At 39.7% G+C, this 19,233-nt stretch overlaps 1 protein-coding gene across 3 annotated transcripts in view; it reads right to left on the bottom strand.

Moving 5' to 3' along the window:
• Positions 1-19,233, bottom strand: part of mpp7a (membrane palmitoylated protein 7a) — a 168,733-nt gene that overhangs the window by 83,028 nt on the left and 66,472 nt on the right. For all 3 annotated transcript variants that reach the window (XR_006008187.1, XM_041967556.1, XM_041967557.1), the window contains exons 4-5: positions 13,394-13,471; positions 1,638-1,718 (exon numbers count right to left, since the gene is read on the bottom strand). Coding sequence is in view for 2 of the 3 variants with exons in the window: in XM_041967556.1 (XP_041823490.1) it covers positions 1,638-1,718; positions 13,394-13,471 (159 nt within the window). In the remaining variant the exon portion in view is untranslated. The remainder of the gene's footprint in view (positions 1-1,637; positions 1,719-13,393; positions 13,472-19,233) is intronic.

Here is a 19,233-nt window from a genome sequence, read left to right as displayed (position 1 = left end):
TAAATAAAAACATGTACATTTATTTTCTAACTGTCTACGTAAGGTTAACGAGGCCAGCGGCTGCAGCCATGAAGATACAGAAGGCCTGGATCTAAAAGCTGAGAAATCAAGCTAATAGCATCACTAAAATGATCCCAAACAGCCTGATAGTTGTCTGTTTGATGGGGCAAATCCTAATCATGTTATTATAAGAGTCTCAAGTCAGAAGATCATTACAACCTCCATTTCTTAAAAAGAAAAAAATAAGGTTTTAAATGTAAATAAAAACAAAATGTAATGATTTGCAGATCTTAAAAATCCATATTTTAGTCCCATGTGAAGCCATGCTGTTGTGATGGATGCAGGATGTGGTTCAGCATTGTCTTGCTGAAATCTGCAAGGTCTTCCCTGAAAGAGACGTCGTCTGCATGGGAGCAGATGTTGCTCTAAAACAGGAGTGTCCAGCTGCAGTCCTCAAGGGCCACAACCTGCATGTTTTTGATGTGTCCCTGCTCCAAAACCACCTGACTCAAATTACTGAGTCATTGTTCAAAACTTGACAGGCTGTTGGATCAATATAATTTAAGTCAGGTGTGTTGAAGCAGGAAACACTGAAAACCTGCAGGACAGCGGCCCTCGAGGACCAACTTTGAACACCCCTGCTCTAAAATCTCCATGTACTTTTCAGCATTGATGGAGCTTCACAGATGTGGAAGCTGCCCACGCCATAGACACTAATGCAGCCCCATACCATCAGAGATGCAGCTTTTCACCTGTCCACTGATAACAAGCTAGATGCTCCCTCTCCTCTTTAGTCTGCAGGACACGCCGTCCATGCTTTCCAGAAACTAGTTCACATTTTCATCCAGGTTTCAACTTTGCCTCAGAGCATTTTAAATGATCTTTGGTCCAGAGAAGACGGTGCTGTTTCTGGATCCTGTTCACATCTGGCTTCTTCTTTGCATGATGGAGCTTTAACCTGCATTTGTGGATTTCAGGGTGAACTGTGTTCACAGACAGTGGTTTCTGGAAGTCTTCCTGAGTCCATGCAGTGGTTTCCAGTAGAGAATCATGTCTGCTTTTAATGCAGAAAATCACCAGCAATCAGCCCTGTCCCATGCACACAGAGATTCCTTCTAATTCTCTGACTCTCCTGATGGTATTCTACACTGTAGATGGTGTATACACTGTATACACTGTAGATAGTGAGATCTTCAAAGTCTTCAAAATTTTATGCTGAGGAACATTTTTCTGAATTTGTGCCACAATATTTAGACCCAATTTTACAATTTTACATTACATTAAAATGCTCCTTTTGTACCCAGTCCTGTAAATGACCTGTTGCCTGTTGTTACCTAATTAGTTGTCAAATGTTCCTCCAGGTCCTTTTTCCAGCCTTTTCTTGCTCCTATTCCACCTTTTTACACATGTTGCTACCATCAGATTCAAAATGAGCTCATATTTTCCATGAAATGGTCAAATGTCTCAACACCTGATATGCTGTTTATGTTCTGTTGGGGAAGAAATATGAGTTGATGAGATTTGTAAGTCTTTGTATCCTGTTTTTATTTACATTTTAAACAGCATCCCAACTTTTCTTGAGGATTTCAGGTTTTATATCAACAAACATTGTGATGAACAAAGGAAGCCAAACTCACCTTCATGTGGGGTTTAGCCAGTAGGTTCAGAAGCTCTTTGACGTCTCCATTCTCCGATTTCTTTTCCAGCTCCTCAGACAGCTAAAAAGAAAAGTACACAGAATGTTCAGAAATATACAGTTACGATAATACAATGTTGTACTTTGAAGTATGGTAGGGGTTAGTTTCCATGTTTCCTCCCTTTTACTGACTTACAGAGTAAAAGTTGTGCCAAGCAGAAGATTTGCTGTGGACATTTTCCTATGAAGGTTTTCTTTAGATCGTTTATTGTTGTCAGTTTTTTTTTTATCTCCCCAGCATGGGATTTAAGAAGAAAACAAACCCCATGATAAAGAAAAGTGAAGACCGGTCCTGCAGGTCCAGAGACTGAACAGGTGCATGAGCCAAAAGGTCATCAAGAAGTCTAATTTAAATATCTACTGCACCTGATTTACCCAACACAGATTGTACTGTGACTGTAGCTGAGGTCAGATTTACTGCAGGACTTCATATTAGAACTTCATTTGAAGACACAAAGTTGAATAGGATGTGTGTTTACAGTGTTCACATATGGACACAGAGGATCTTCCAAGGGCTGAAGCTGAGGCTTCAGGTCATAACACCTCTTCAGAACTACGGAAGGAGAAAAGTGCCACAAAAAATACATAATTACAGCATTGAATAATTAATTAAATGACCAATTATTTAATCAAAATTGAAAAAAACATTAAATAAATCTTCCATATTAAATCTCCTATGTGGGAGACTTGAGTTTTAATCCCACGGGGTGAATATTAACACGTTTCAGTTGGGTCCTTGGGCAAGACCCTTAACACTACTGCCTACTGGAGAAAAGCGTCTGCTAAATGCTAATGTATTACTTAAATATGTCAGCAGTTTATACAAATTTCTCCATAAAAAATAATTAATAAAATTCAGAATTAATTATATCTGTTTTTAAGACATTTAAATTGACTAAATTGAAGTTAAAAATATTTTTTAATTATTTCATGTTTTCTGAGCTGCATCATGAACTAATTTAAACTGTCACTGAGGCTCTTTAATAGACCGTAACATCTGATTGGTTACTCTGCTTCACAAGGCACTACAAATCGATCCCAGATGAATGATCCCTGCAGAGCCAGTCAAAATATTTTGACATATTAGATGGCAAAATTTATTATTGGTGATTAGATTGATCTAAATTTTGATAATATGGATACCAACATTGATATCCATATTGATCTATAAAAGTGAAAAATATGGATAGTTTAGATTCAGTTCCTCTCCTCTATGTAGTATGTGGATTTTTAATACAGCACGAGTAATAACTTTAATTTTTATGCATTAATGTTTTAAGAAAAAAATTACCTTCTTAGAATAATCTCTGTGCATCAACACGTATCATTGATACAAAAGTATTGTGTCAGTGATACCAGCCCTTTATTTACTTGGTATCGGATCAATACCAAATCTTGCAGTATCGCACACCAATAATTATTAATACAGTTGATTACTATTGGTTACCATGATAAAAGAAGAAGAAAAAAAATATTAAATGAAGAAGAAGTAGGTCATTTCAGGAGTAGCTTTAACTTCAGACTAGGGCTGCACAATTAATCGGATTTTGATCGTGATCACGATTTTGGTGGCCACAATTAAATGAACCTGATCGTCAGCGATATTTACATTAAAAGCGCAGCTCTGCTGCTTCTCTGATCACACACATTCTCAACCTGCAGTCGGCCAACCACCAGGGGGCGAACGCGAGGCCAAAGCTTCATTAAGCTGCCTAAAGAACAAGGGCGTGCACCTTTTACAGTCGGCAGCTAGTTGTACTCAGTGTTGCTAGTTTTCACTCACCTCTAGCGACTTATTTTCAAAAAACGACTAGCGACTAATCTAACGACTTTTTCTGGTGATATTGGAGACTTTTGGAGACTGACGTGAAAGAGAGTATAGTTCACTCTTCAACAAGGGGGGGGGGGGGGGGGTGCTCCGACCCCTCCCCCGTCCAGAAGCACTCAGAAGAGGCTTGGTCCTCACGCAGCAGCTGGACTCAGAGCAGGAGAAGATCTGTTTCATGACCAGGCTGAAAATGAAACGTACTTAACTGCTGCTGGCTGGTCCCGCGCTGGCTTACCGTCAGATATTAATGTTTATTAATGAAGAGTGTCAACATTAACATTTAAAAAGTGTTGTGACATGTTGCAGACTCCTAATTAAAAAAAACATTACACTTAATAAAATTAAACTTAAAAAACAAAGAAAATATTGACTGAAGAATTAAATTTTTATTATTTCTTTACTGTTCTAAACATTTTTATGTTGTCTTTTCTTCAATGTTTGCCTTTCTCACAACATCCCTCCCACACCAGCATCCATTACTAGTGATGGATGTTCAGCTCTTTTCAGAGAACCGGTTCTTTTGGCTCCCAAACGGCTCTTGATTTAGCATCTTTTGTAGCCCCAAAGTTTACATTAACTTCTCAAAAATGAATGGTAAATGTATTTATTGCATTATTTATCATCTATTCTAATTTAAAGTTTACTTTTTCACAAAAAATTGTTGCAAAGTAGTTTGTTTATAATTGGTGCAATAAAAATACATGTTTTTCCAAACACAGTGAATAATCGCGATTAATAATCGTGATTACAATATTGATCAAAATAATCGTGATTATTATTTTGGTCATAATCGTGCAGCCCTACTTCAGACCAAAGTAATGAAAATCGTGGTTAATGCTTTTAATGTTAGCCCCGCCCACCAGGTTTGATGGGAGAGTCTGACACATAAAATGAATCCATGATGTACTGCAGCATTTGGAACCTTACAAAATTCATTACATGCCTAAAAATTATATAAATTAAATATTTTTTAATTAAATTAGTCATATATTTAATCATTTATTCATGTACTTATTTCCATTTGAATTACCTAATAACACATTCAGTGCTATATTTAATGTATTTCATTGTGGCACTTTTCTTCTTCCATACAAATGCTCACAATCTCTTGATTTTTCTTTTACTGAACTAGAGGGATGCTGGGCTGGAAATCCTTGATACCACGTCATGACACGTTTTAACTCTTGAATCCCATTTCAGTCACTGGCTTTTAACCATCCAGCCCTGTTGTCACAGCTGGATAGATGCTCTGCAGAGCACAGAAACATGCACATATGCTGCTGTACACATCTGCCTGAATGTTGTCACGTGTGAGAAATGTCCAAATTTACGTATCATTTATTACTGTGTGAGTTAATAGTAAGTCATTTTAACATTTGTGTTTTATCTTGTATTTCTAACATTACACTCGTGCACTTGAAATATGCACATTTAACTCTTGCACTTCACACAATATTTACTGGTTTGCACTTCATCTTTTACTGTTCGTACTTTGTTGCACTGTGTAATCAGATGCAAATTAGCTGCTAGGTTAACTCTGTAGCACATTTACATTTTCGCATTTGTAAATTATGTTACTGTGTAATTGTCCCTTTAAATAAATTCAAAATAATAATTTCCCCCTCATAGTGTCCATGGTCCTAAACTGTGGAGAAACCACAAGAAACCAGAACATTAATAAACTAAAGACTGAGCTTTACACAACATAATGTAAGTTCATCAATTTATGTTTGTTAGATTTTCCATCAGAGCCAGAAAATAAAAAATATTCCAATTAGAATATTTTTAACTAGACAAAAGTAGCCAGCAGATCAACCATCCAAACTTCATCAAATCGACTTAATTCAACTCCAAGCCAGTTAGTGTTGCTCTTAGTAGACTCTGATGGCCAACAACTAATGAAAAGTGTCTGTTTCAGTAAATTTATACTGTTCATCTAAATAATTGGCGTGATTTACTCTAAATGACCATACCTGGTACAGAAATGTGTAATATCTCAGATCATTCCCTTAAAAAGTAAGGTTGCAACCTCCTCTGGTCGTTTGGTTTCCTTTCAGGTAGCCCCATGCAGCGAAAGGAAAAGTGATATTGTGCTAATATAAGTAAATCGTTGTGGGAGGCAAGGTCACACTTTGTCATGGGGCCTATAGCTCCCACTTGCTGCCACCTTCATTTGATTAAATTTATGACTTTGGCAGATCATTTTTCTAAGCATATGTCAGGAAGTAAGGAAAACAGTGACCTACACTTAGAAACAATGGGATCAGAGCGAGCATCTCTGAGCTGTGGGACTCAGTTGGACTACATTAATGATGAATGTCTGGTAGCTCTGACATGGTTGACTCCACTTCAACAGGCCAAGTCACACTTCTCCATGTGTGCTCTGATGTATATGTAATCCTCCATGAACCAGTGTGGGCGTGGAAAGGAGCAGCTAGCTGGTCCTCAAAAAGACCTGCACACAATGAGGTTTTCTGGAAGCTGTAATCAGAATATCCCCATCTATAATCAATTATTATAGTTATACATTTATATTTATATGTTTTATAAAGAATCAGAAGTATATGCCTTGGCGTTATTGGTTTTTAGAGGGTAAAGTTGATATATAATTCCCATCAGCTACAGCTCATCACTGCTGATAGTCTTCCTGGGGTTTAGCTTTACCCCTTAAAATCCTTCAATTTTTTCCTAAAATGGGTTTTTATGGATAAAAGACTGGCTGTGGAGCAACTATTTTACTGGACTACTTTTCCTGGACCCTTGCTTATGTAACAGGAGTGTTTTTGTTGCAGTATCATCCACTACTGGAGTACAGTATGGCTTTAAAGATGAACTGCATTTCGACTGGTCTTTAAAAAAGTGTTTACTGGATCTACAGCTGTGATTGTAGTGTTATAAGAGAAAAGCTGAAAAAGGTAATCAAACCTCTGAATACAATGACTGATTTATAAAATGCAGTCAGATAATCATCAAGTTTGGAAACAATTAGAGATTTATTGGGTAAAGAGTCCTGTGGTGCAGGAGTCGTGTAAAGGTAAAATCAGGGGGCTGGAGGTCAGGTTGGAGTTAAGGAGGGTTGCTCTGTCACTTAATTCAGGAATGGGAACATGGGCTTCTGGCTTGGGGATGTGGGGGTCTTCATTATTTCCATTTGTTTTGAACCCCCTCATGGGGATGAAAGCATGGTATTAAATAGCAACGGAGGTCAGAGTTGGACTTAGTGAACCTCATTCAACCCCTGCAGAAATTCACTATGTTCAATTTACACAGAAAAACAAGTGAAAGGGAAATAGAAAAACTAAAAGAAATCAGACTGATATGTTGGATCAGATCAAACAAGATAGTATCTAGAAAGAAGAAGAGATGAAAGAGATGAAAGACCATCTTTGTCATCCAGTCTCCCATATTATCACATTAAAGCACACTGTCCTTTAATTCGGAGTGGACGGATGAGACATGTTTCTGCCTTCATGCTTCCCTGTTGGAATCTCATTTTCCATTCTCAGACCTTTAAAGATGAAAACACAGAGGGCAGAAAATGATGCTGCTCTCCTCCGAGACTATACTTCATTTGTCAATGTCATGGCACGCACTAAGGTGTTTAGATAAGTTTGATCCCAGCGCGTCAGTTTGTGGCTCTGTTGACCCAGAACAGCTGAGCGCTCACGTCTTTGATATATGGCTGCTAATACATCAAGCTGACCTTACAATTGAACACCATTTATTAAAATGTATTGAAATAGCTCAACGTTATGCCAAACCTGTGATCTATGCAAGCAGGCTTCTCTATGTCATGTGGTGAATAAAATTCACTTTGTCCTAATTTACTGTGTGACTGCTCAATAATGCACTGAAACCTTCTCATTGAGCATTTAGCATTCTAGGGTTTTACAAGGGCTTGCTTTATGATTTTTTTTCCCTAAATTCACTGTAAAATACTCAAAATTAAGGAGAGCAGGGGACAGATAGGCAGGGAAAATACATGCGGAGATGTAATCTAACATATATCATCCTTATCTTAATCAGTTTAACCCTTTAACATCTGCTAGATTGCTGGAAGTTTTCCAGACATTTCTATTCCATCCAGGAGGTTTACAATCCAGCCACTAAATGTAGTTTTATTCAGAGACTCTATCTGGTAAATCCACAATGATCCATGGTAACAGCATTATTTATCACATTTTCATCATAAAAACATCACTATCACTACTATGTTGCTAAGAGACCTCTATTTAGACCTGGACATGATGATGAAGCCACTTCCTGTCAAACTCTCCACCAATCAGAGAGCTTAGATTGACGGTAACATCCAATCAGGAGCAGCCAAAGATCAACCAGTGAGCAGAAAGTTCTTTGTCTGTTTCTGAATGTCCACCCTGCTCCCTAACCCCTCGTTCACTACATAGAGCTGCACTACATAGTCCAGTCATTCTCTTGACGATTCGGACACAAAGCTGCCTATTTCTTCCTCGCCACAAACTACGTGACTACCACCGTCACCACGACAACCACAACCCACGTCAAGATGTCATTCCAAATCCAATCCAAAGTTGTGTGTAAATATTTTTATTTTTATTCCTTACGTTGTATTTTTTTTTTTTTTTTTTTTTTCGCTTGTAGTTAAATTTGCGCAGCTCAATTTTTTCGCCTCCTTGAGCCATGTTGAGTATCTGCCCGCAATGCATTGTGGTCTATATTGACCCGTCTAGTGACCACCGATGCTCACTACTTTTTAAGATGCATGGGGGGTAATTTTGAGTGCCCTACTTTTTTCTCTCTGGACATTCAGACACTCCGACAAAATGGCGTGACCCCTATAGGGCACTATGTAGGGAGTTGGGTGCACATTCGGAAACAGCCTGTGTGTGTCTGAAAAGAAGAAAAATAAAGCTCCTCTATGGCTGGAACAAAGCCAAGAAGACGTTTCTGATGCACTGTGGTGCCAAAAAGTAGCTGACCTGGAGTTGGTTTAGTGAGGATAGCAGGTAAATAGTAGCAGAAAAACCTGGAAATGAGGGAAAAATGGAAAAATGGAAATAGTTTCTGTTTTGTTTTTGCTTCAATGCCAACTGGTTTGAGAAATTAACAGATGATTAATAGTCTGTGAGGCATGACCTTCATTAATCTGTATGATGATTTTCTCTCTTATATCATACTATATTACATTCTGATGAGCTTTGATTAGAATCTAGGTCTAAATCTGTGTCATTCTGGACCAACCAAAGCCTTGCAGACCTAAAGAGCCTGTCTCTCTGCCTACTTACGTGGATTACAGACTTATGCTCACTGGTGGCACCCAGTGGTCGTTCCCAGTAACAACAGAGTAGCCATAAAATTGTTGGGAAGCTGATCATTACAACTCAACGTGAAAAGGGACACAAGTCCGTCACCAGTAGAGTCAGAGTTCATATGATGGACACTGATCAGGGACATGAGGCTGGAATCCAGCTGACTGTTGATGTGGTGTGTCTGGGTTTCAACAGGAGCATTAAAGTCTGGTTAAAATCGACTGGAACATGCAGAGCTGGTCCGTATGGGAGGCTGAAAGGCCTGGTTTGATTGATGCAATGGGGTATTTTACATTGCATGATGAAGAAAGAGAGCTTCTATTTCAGTTTTGATGAGGCTTGGACAGGGAGCCTGCGCAATAATTGTGTCTGAACATTGATAAAAATGTGTTCAGTCACCAACTGGAATGTCTCCCTTTCACTTCAGTCCTCAGCCACCACTTCTGTATATGTTTGTAATGCAGCACGCATTACCAGAGCCCAGTATTGATCATGTTTCAGGCTGCACTGGTGATGCTGGTTAACTTGAGCAGTGGCAGTCACCTGCTGTGTGATCTAGACAGTGCAGCCTGGGCCAGACGGGACTGAAGTGTCATTTTATGTTAGCCTATAAATTAAGCCTCCATTACCTGAAATCCAAGCCTGAAATGAATTTCATCTAACTGTAGATCTCTCCCTTTTCACTTCAGTCCTCAGCCACCACTTCAATAGCGCTCATTTGGAGCGGTGACATGAGTGAAAAACAATCTGTTTTAGAAACACACTGCAACACTCGGGGTTGACGGGAGACTCAGGATTGCGGTGTGCTGCGAGACGCTTTGATACACCATCTCTGGGCTTTATCCCGTTACCTGATAATCCCAGAGAGACGCTTTGCAGAACATTTACCAGGAAGCATAAATTTGAAAGTCTGTAATTTGACAAAGAGAATGAGAGGGAAAATATGTAATGGGGAGGGAAGATGGAGGCTGATAGTTGGGGGTCTTTTGAGCAGACTGTGGACCCGTGCCATGACCTGGGGACACAGAGCCAAGGCTTCGAAAAGAAAAACAAAAGTGATTCTTTACACTGCTGAACTCTTGAATCTGGTGGGATTCTTGTCTTGGTGCTATCTGGTAAGTGGTGTGTTCTACTGGTGCTAACGGCGGGGATAACAAGCAGTTAGGAGGAGATATAATTCTATTCTACAGTCATTTATGAGACGTTTTTCTCCACAGCAGCTTACACCTGAAGGAGGTTAGGCAGTAGCATTAAGGGCCAAGGATCAAGATTTGAGCCTATCTAATAACCGAAATCCGATCGGATTACGTTTAAACAACCGGCCCTTAGTTATCGTATTGGTCAGTGGTTGTTTCAGAAATATCACCCCTAGAGAGCAGGAATTTTATTTTGTTTATGACTGCATGATTCAGTTCATGTAACTGCGTGACGTTCTCCAGGCCGTTTGGTTCGGTTGTAAAACCAAACCAATGGAAGGTGTGAAACTTTTTGTAATTCCCTGCTAAACTGAACTGAGTCTCCCTGACTATCCTGGTGTGAATGCACCCTTTTATAGAGAATATATTTGGCTTAATTGTCCTCATACTTTAATGTTTACTACTGGAGAATTCAACTAGTGAGCACACTGGCAAACTGGAATCGTAGAGAACTTTTTGGTATTGCATGATGTAAACAATGAATATGGAGAAGCATTTGGTTTGTTTTTGTAGTATTTAACAGAAAAAATTACATCTGGCAAATTGTTGTTGGCATTCAATCCTTTAGCTGCTGCTCAGCTGCACATTTTTCAGTGACTACAATGACATTTATTAAAAATATGTGGAAATAAACCTGCCTGAGTCATCTCTGCTACTTCACTTGGATATATGATAGCAAAAAGTGTTTGTTATCCCATTACTGTTTGAAGTTCTGACTATTCCATTATTGTTACTATATTATTATTGTATATAGAAAAAGGAAAAATGCAAAGAAACATTTTTATCTTACCATTTTATACTACAAACATTAAAAGGTTAAGGCCCCTACATCCATGATGCTGATTTCTTTTCTCCTTTAGCACTCCTTTAGCTCCTTTTCTTAGCACTAATATCTGAAGATGTGCATATTATGCTCAAAACTAGTCTTAGGTGGAATGAGCAAAACTATATATCACTACATTTTGTTAAATTAGAATGGCTTTACAGTATGTGATGCAATTTTTCCCATATTTTCCACTGTTTGAGAGAAGAATTACTGCAGTGGACTGGCTAATTATAATTTATGTCACTGCCATGAGAAATGCACATCAAAGTCAACCCTGATCCGCCTGAAAACGTGGGTCTCGGTTAACTGCAAGTGGACTACAACTTGTTTACTGTTTATCTCGTCTTCTGATTCAACAGTGCTTGATGCAGCGGCGCTTCTTGCAAGGAGGGAGTTAAATTATTCAAAAGTTTGCTTTGTCTAAATAAGGGTGCATTCACACCAGCCTTTTTGATTCGAACCTCGGAATTGGAATTGCTGGAGTTATTGTTTGGGGTTTTGTGAATGAGCAAAGGATTTCTGATTCGAATCAAGGAAGCAGACTCGGGCCGCCTAAAAAACGCAGGTCTCTGTCCATTTCAAGCGGATCAAATACAGGAAGTGGACTATAAAACAAAGTGCATTGTGGGTTCAGCACATAGCACCAAAACATATGCACGTGTGGGACGGTAGGCGGCTCTGGAAATGTCGACTCAAGACCGCTAGGATCTGATGCAGCTCCAGGTTTAGCTGTTATGTAGTAGAGACTGAAGTTGCTCTGCATTAACCAACAGATGAACATCTTTTCTTCTGGAATTCATGGTGCAGCTCCGCCTCTGGTGGAGAGTGGAATATATTATTTAAAAGGTGTTTGAGAAGTGCAACGTGAATGTAAACCCGGCCCGGAAGAATGTTTCATCCTCCCCAACTGAACCGAGTCCCCAACTGAGCCTAGTCTAGCGGACTAGTAGGTGTCAATACAACCATGTCACCTTTAATAACCCAGCTGCTCCGCTGCCAGTTTAGTGGTGCATCATGAAAAAGAGCCCCCCCCCCAAACTGTTTCCCATTGCACCATGTTCCCAACGTTGTTCAGGCTGATTAAACTGGTGTATGGCATTTGAGAAATCCATCATAAACATGCAAAGCAGAATTACAAGAACGTATATTCTCTGTCTAAGAAGCCTCAGTCATTCTGACTAAAGTCTTCCCCCCAGACTCAGTACTAATTAGGAAGATGTATGGCTGTAAGCTATTTATAAAAGAGGGAATGGGTGAATTCACTTTGATTACAAGAAATAGAGCTAGGGATTTCAAACAAAACCACACACCAATAACAGTGCTCTCCATTCACCATGCCAGGCTTAGGTTTACATAGGTGTGTGTAGTCAGTGTGTATGTACAGGACACTTGCAAGTCTATATGCACATGTGGCTTTTAATAAATAATGACTGAATGAAAAATACATAACCAAATGTCACGATACTGGACAATTAGTCAATAAATCAAACTTTATTTCTTTCACAGCTTGTTGAAGGCTGAAAGACCAGAAGAGGAAAATAATTCTCAGTTGGCGTGTTGGTAATGTTACCGTTTATGTAAAGGCAGTACAGTAATGCTGCGGTGGGGTTTGTCTCTGAGTATGAGTACTTGGCGAGTGCCCTTTGTGCTGAAATTATCGACCATTTATGGCCATTTATCTTCAGTTCTCCTCTTAGTTCTCATCCTATCAGGAGTAAAGAACAGGGTCAGTCTGTTTCTGCTAAGCTGGATGCTTGCTTTTGTGGCAAATGGTAAAAAAAACAAGCATAAAACACCAGGTTAGGTGGTGATAGAGGGGAAACCTTGTGGATGGACGTGTTTCACTGATGGATGATTGAACAGGGGCGGAGTTAGAGCGGCGGGGAGGGGGGTGGCGGCACTGGCCACCTCTGAAATCTGATTTGAACAGGCATCACAGGTGATTGACAGGTCACTGTAGGAGGTCTGAAAAGTCTTCCCAGACCTACAACAATCACCAGTATCACTACACCAGTTTGAAGTAAATTCTAAAGTAGTTTCCTTTACAAATATTGACATGTGGCTGCACAATTTCTAGAAGAGATTTTGTCCCCTTGCAAGTACAACTACTAATGTCATGTAAGGCCACTAACCTCATGTTAGCATGAAGCTACGTAGTGGTGCTAATCTATTTATATGCTAGCATAGATTAGTTTTAAGATAATGTGGGGAAACCATGTCATATTTAGCTTTCAGTGAGTGTATTTAGGGACTAAACATCAACTCAGTTCATCAAGATTTTAACACTGGAGCTGAAATAAAACTATAAAGATGCTCAAAGAGAACCACAGTTACTTAGCACTGACTAAGCACCTCCCTCCAAGACTGTTATATAACTCAGAGGTATTCAACAGTCATGTTGGACCCAAGCATCAAAACAACATCTCCATGAAAATGGCTCTCATTCCTCCTGTAGAGTTCCAGAACCTTCTGCAATGTATACCAAATGTCTGAAGACGTTCTATAAGCTCATGGTGGCTGTTGACTTAAATTCTTTACATTGCACATTGACAAACTTACTTCATGGGCCAGAGCTCCAGCACTGTCCAGCACAGGGGTGGGTTTGCTCTCCTCATAGTGCTGCAGCCGCTCATGGATCTGAAAGAACACATAGCATCCATCAGTATTTTTGGTTTGAAAGAGAAAAGGGTCCATTTGACAGCAAAGACCACAGAAAAACATCTTAAAGCAAACACAAAGCGGCAAATGTAAAATGCATGACTACATGTACAGCATCCATCCACACCTTCTTATTGACACACTCGATAAAGAAACCGTATATTATAAATCCGAAAGCACATACAGACTTTTTACTGCCTCAACTCAGCACAACACAACACAATGCTTTTAAGCGTTTCACTTTACTTAGCCGCTGTACAAACAATCCAGTTTTCCAACAAGAATTTGACACAGGCCCTTGTGGCCCGTTGAGGATTCCAAATCATTTCAACAGTCTGGTTAAACTGGCTAAACATTTCCTTATCAGCCCCAAGACTGCAGCTGCAGAGTGTTGAAAGACTAAACTGAACCTGTAAAGAGTAATAAAGATGGAAAAAGGTCTGACTCCTGTTTTAACATTTACTCATTTAAACAGAGAAACACTTCACGCAAAATCTGATATATAAAACACAACACGAGATCTATAGCAGAGATATACACAAATGAGAGCACACATCGTTCAGCCCTGACACAGACTCACCAAACCTGGACAACAGAAGATGGAAAAGCGCTGCCTGGTCTGATGAGTCAGCTCCACATTCAGATGGCAGAAATCCAAACAGTGGTGGGCAAATTTGATCTTAATTATCATTTTCAGAGGAATTCCTGTTTTATTTCATCATTAACTAAATAATGAATAGAGGTTCCTCAGGTGAATGCTGTCTGTTCTTTTCACACCATGAACAAACAGCTGAGTGTTCCTTTTCAGCTGTACTACAACCTCTTCTCTGACACAAGGAGTGGACAGTGCAGCAGTGAAGAGCGTGAATCCAGGTAAAGTAGATGGTAAAACTGCTCCTATTCGCCATTTGCATGTTCAACTCAACTACTCCTCACCTAAACACATAAACATGACAGATTGTAGTACGCAACCTCGGACATCCTGCATCATTATTCTCACTTGATGTCCTGGACGATGTCACTTGACTTTGTGCTTCTCCCTTACTGCTGTGGGTATGACTGAATGATACAATAACCTGAATGTGGCTCAAGTCTACATGATGGAATGATGAGGGAATTCATCTGATGTATTCCATAAGACGTATGATAGGTTTAACAACTTCTTTCTCTTTAAAAACCATCAGTCTTGTTTGCACAGTGTTAGCATAACTACATTCATAGGATGGACCCGTATCATTTAGGGTTTGGTGCCGCTTTGATGTGTCCAGTACTTGTCAAGTGGTTCAGGATATGTCTTGTAAGGGGACTGAAAGGTCTTTAACAACAGAAAGAAAGCCCAGTTACTTTCATTTACAAAAAAAAAAATCATTGCAGCATCACATTTCACATCTTATGTCACTTTCTGCTAAATATATAACATTATATAAGCGGCATCGTTAGTACTGATATTAACTTGGTAAAAGAGTGGAACTGAATGTATGTTAATGGTCTGTTTCTGTAAGGACTGTCTACTCGTCAACACCCCTATAGGATTGGTATGTCATACAGTATCATCTCCTTCAATCCATTTTTGGTCCTGCATCAACAGACTGATGGAGAACTATTGTTTACAGCACATTGTTTAGGATCTGATGCCATCATGTCAGAATTTAAGCCCAAATCCTACAAGCTGACCTAAGGCAGCAGCTCAGAAAGCAACTAGCTTTTCTACTCTTGGATTTTGATTAAACATCAATCTCACAGCAGTTGCAACCCTGCATGTTTATTTATACTTTCCTCTCCTAGTCTCCATGACCTGGTCTAGTCTACCTTGGCACAGACCAGAGCAGACCTGGATGGGTCGTGATACTGGATCTGCTTTGGTGACTAGATATAAGAACAGGAATGAGGGGAAGATGGTCAGCTTACCTGGTCAGAATATAAATTTTCTGAGAAGTGAACATTAACCAGAGACTTAAAGAGAAACTCTATCCAGCCTTGGATCTCCAAACCTTTATTTCTACTTCAATCAGCTCATCTTTCCGTCTCTTAAGCTTTTGCCAGACTTTAATATTACTTTGAGCTTTATAGAATGAGAGTTTGTGAGTCACGGTAAGCCTCAATGTTGACATCTGAGGCTGAAATGTAGTCGTTCTTCTTGTCCCATCTTGGATCTACCATGAAAAATCCAGTTTGAAAGGACTTAGAAATTTTTGACCTTGAATGCTTATCATCACATGGTGTCTGTGAAAGTTCTCATTGATTAGATCATGGTATAGATAGATAAATAGATTAGAGACCATTAATGATGACACACTTGTTTTTATCTCTGTCCAGCACTTTGCTGAACTAGAGTTGTTGGAAAGTGCTTTATAAATACATTTGTGATGGATGGATGGATGGAGAAAGAGCAAACTAGTGTGAATATGGAACAGGGGGGCACATGGGTCACTTACCATACATTATCACCGACATCACCCACAAATGGTGGAGGTGGCAATGTATAGCAACTGATAGTTTGGTTAGTAAATTAAATACAGGTTAGGGGGGTCACAGGGGTGACAGTATGTATGTGGGGGCAGAGTTTATCAGGGAGACTGCTGATGGGAAAAAAATGTTCCTAAGCCTGGTGGTCCTTCACCTACCAGTGGACAGGAGGGCAAACAGTTTATGTGCAGGATGATGGTATTCCCTGCATCTTGCTCACTCTGCTGAGGAATTTCTTCCTATCCTATCCGATCCTATCCTATCCTATGGTCTACACACACTAAAGACTAATATGTAGCCTTTCATCCTTTTGTTTTTCTGAGTCCTTCACGACATAATTTGGTCAGCTTTTAGAAAGCTTACTGATGCATAACTCAGCGTAGCAAACAAAGCAGTCCACCAGAAACCATCTAGGGCAGTGTTGAGCCATACATACCAAGCTAAAGGAACAAAGAAGTCATGATGTATATAACTCCCACACAGACCACCACCATCTATCATGCTACCTCTTTGTATGTCTCTTTCTGAGAATGTATATTATCTTCTCCATTGCCGTCATGTTTGCTATTGTTTGAAACTGACAGAACTAGGAAGGGAATTCTGAACTTACTCTGGTGGATGTATTAATTATAAAGACACTAAAGTCTGAAACATATGCTGTGATGTATTTAAACATGCATGTCAGCGTTCCACACCGTCTTTGTATATACTTGCTGTTGCACGATACAGGCAAAATGCTTGATACTGGAGGTCACCACTAGCACTTGGACTCTGAAATAGTGAAAAGGCCAATTTGCCGGTCACATTGTATTTCCAGGGCAATAATTTGGCAAATCAACCCCCAAAGTCTGTTGTTAACTGTTAAGGCACAAGTGTTTGTCACTGTGCAACGGGGAGGAAATAAAAATCATAAAGATGCCCATAGTTGCGGCAAGGTCCAAGAAGGGCATGCAACATGTTACCTTACATCAATGCAAGTGGCCTACATACCAAACGAACACATGGGACACATGGCAGCCATGACACACACCCAAACACGTAACAGCAAGTGTATTCCAGCCCTAAGAGTGAATAAGTGTCGTCAATCTCTGGGACAGCTGGAAGGATGCTATTCTAAGTGGTGGAGAAACAACGTCCCAGTCTACCTCCTTTGTTAAGTTAAGGCTCATTCATGATTTTTTTTTGTTTTTTTTTCTCCAGTCCAGCCTCATTGTAACTTTATTCTATTATTTCTTACCTATGTTCATGTTTCTACTCTATTTTTTGTCTTTACGTGTTGCTGTCTTTTTATTTTAGCCTGTGAAGTGTTTCTGGAAGCAAACAACTTAAATTTGAAGCCTGTGTAGAGATAAGTCACACACTACGCCTTCATAAGAGGGTTTTCATTCATTAATTCTTTCATTTACAGCATTTAAACCTTTTTTCCTGTTTTTTTTTTTTTTGTTTTTTTTGTTTTTTTTTAAAGGTATGGTCATAAATTTTGCTTAATTTTACTTAAAATTGCCACCAAATCCCATTTGAGAGTCTTCAGTAGCTCTGTCTTTGATTTGGCTGGATGACCTGAATTGCGCTGTGGTTTGAGCTAAGCTCTGCTTGGCTCAAACACACTGTCTCTCTGTTATTTTCTTATTTTTCCTTATTCCACAGGACACATTTCTGGTACTGGTGCCTGACTATGAGGACAGGGAATGCACTATGCAAAAAGTCGGGTAATGACTTTAAAACACACGACTGCGTCATGGACAGGCCATTGGAAATCGTCCTGAACTGTAAATAAAAGCATTTGAAGCTTGCTCACAGAGCAGAGGAGAAATTCCACAGTAACTAAGTAAGTGGAGGTGGTAGAGCAACAACTACCTAAGCAGATGTCACCAGGACTGTGGTATGTTGGAGAGCTATAGACACTGGCAGCCTTGCTTTTCACTTAATGTTTTCTTACAAAGATGATGGGGACAGATGAAGGAACTGGATCTGCCTGCCTGCCCTTTTACGGCCGTACACTGTAGAACAGACGGAGGACTCACTGCAGGGCGGAGCAGCTCAGACTTCAGGAACAGTTGAGTGTAGCAGCTCAAATATGACGTGGCCATGTGAAATTAAACAGATGAGGACAGAAATTTCCAGGAATTTAACCTGACTGGCAGTTTTAAATTTGTTATTCAACATGAAACACGCAGTATTTTAACTAAATACCACTGACTCACTGGGGCATCTTTGAGCTAACGCAGCAAACTTTTTTGTGTTTTTGTTTTAAATGTGTACCAACTATTATCACCAACCTTTCCATGTCATTCCAGATCTACTTCACTTTTCTGTCCACCACCTTCTGTTTAACTTCACATCTTGTTTTATGTTCCTGAGGCTTTTAGCATACTCCAGCTGAGTCTTCAATAGATTACCCCCACGACACAACTAATGCACCATGTTTTATAGCCAAGTAATGTCGGCTTTATGCTGGGATTTGAACCTCTAAACTGACCTTGAAACATGGCTGCTTTCTTGGCCAAGTCGCGGTCCTAACAGGACATGATTTATCATCAGAGACTGTTTGGATAAGTCCAGCTGAAATGGCTGTAAGTGTTTAAGGCCAAGCAGACTGAGGTGGAATGCAGATGGGCAGTAAGAGGCATATATCTGTAAAGACATTTCACACTTAGCTGTGTTTTTAAATACAAGGCGGTTATGAAACTACCTTCAAAATGCTGACATGTTAGTTTGTTTCAGGAATGTTATGAAGTGCTTGAGTCGTCTCACAATGTGCTCTGTCGCAGTGATCCCCAACCCTGGTCCTCAAGGCCCAATGTCCTGCATGATTTAGATGTTTACCTGCTACATTGCACCTGATTTAAATTAAACAAGTCTGCTATTGACCATTAACTTAAGTCAGGTGTGTTGCAACAGGGAAACATTGAAACTGCAGGATAGTGGACCTTTAGGACCAGAGTTTGGTATCCCTACTCTATTGGATTGAGATACATTGCTGTGTCAGAATCAACATATGTGTTACTGTGTCAGAGTAAATTCACCTGGAAGACAGTAGAAAATGTAAATGGTTATCTACTCCTAAAAGAAAACCACATTAATTCCAGTGAAAACCAAAGGATAGCAGCCCAGCTCTAGGAATGAGTAAAGTAATATCTGATGATGAACTGTGCTACAAAAAGTGAACCTGAGCAGGTTTCTAGATGTTTCATAGAGGTGTTACATCTCAGGAAACCATCAGCCGATGATGATGATGATGGACACCTCTGTCAGTGGTCAGAGTCAGGAGAACC

This window comes from Melanotaenia boesemani, chromosome 18 (genome assembly GCF_017639745.1).
Source record: "Melanotaenia boesemani isolate fMelBoe1 chromosome 18, fMelBoe1.pri, whole genome shotgun sequence".
Classification (NCBI taxonomy): domain Eukaryota; kingdom Metazoa; phylum Chordata; class Actinopteri; order Atheriniformes; family Melanotaeniidae; genus Melanotaenia; species Melanotaenia boesemani.
Note: the sequence above shows the minus strand (reverse complement) of the source record. Positions and strands in the feature narration are given on the sequence as shown.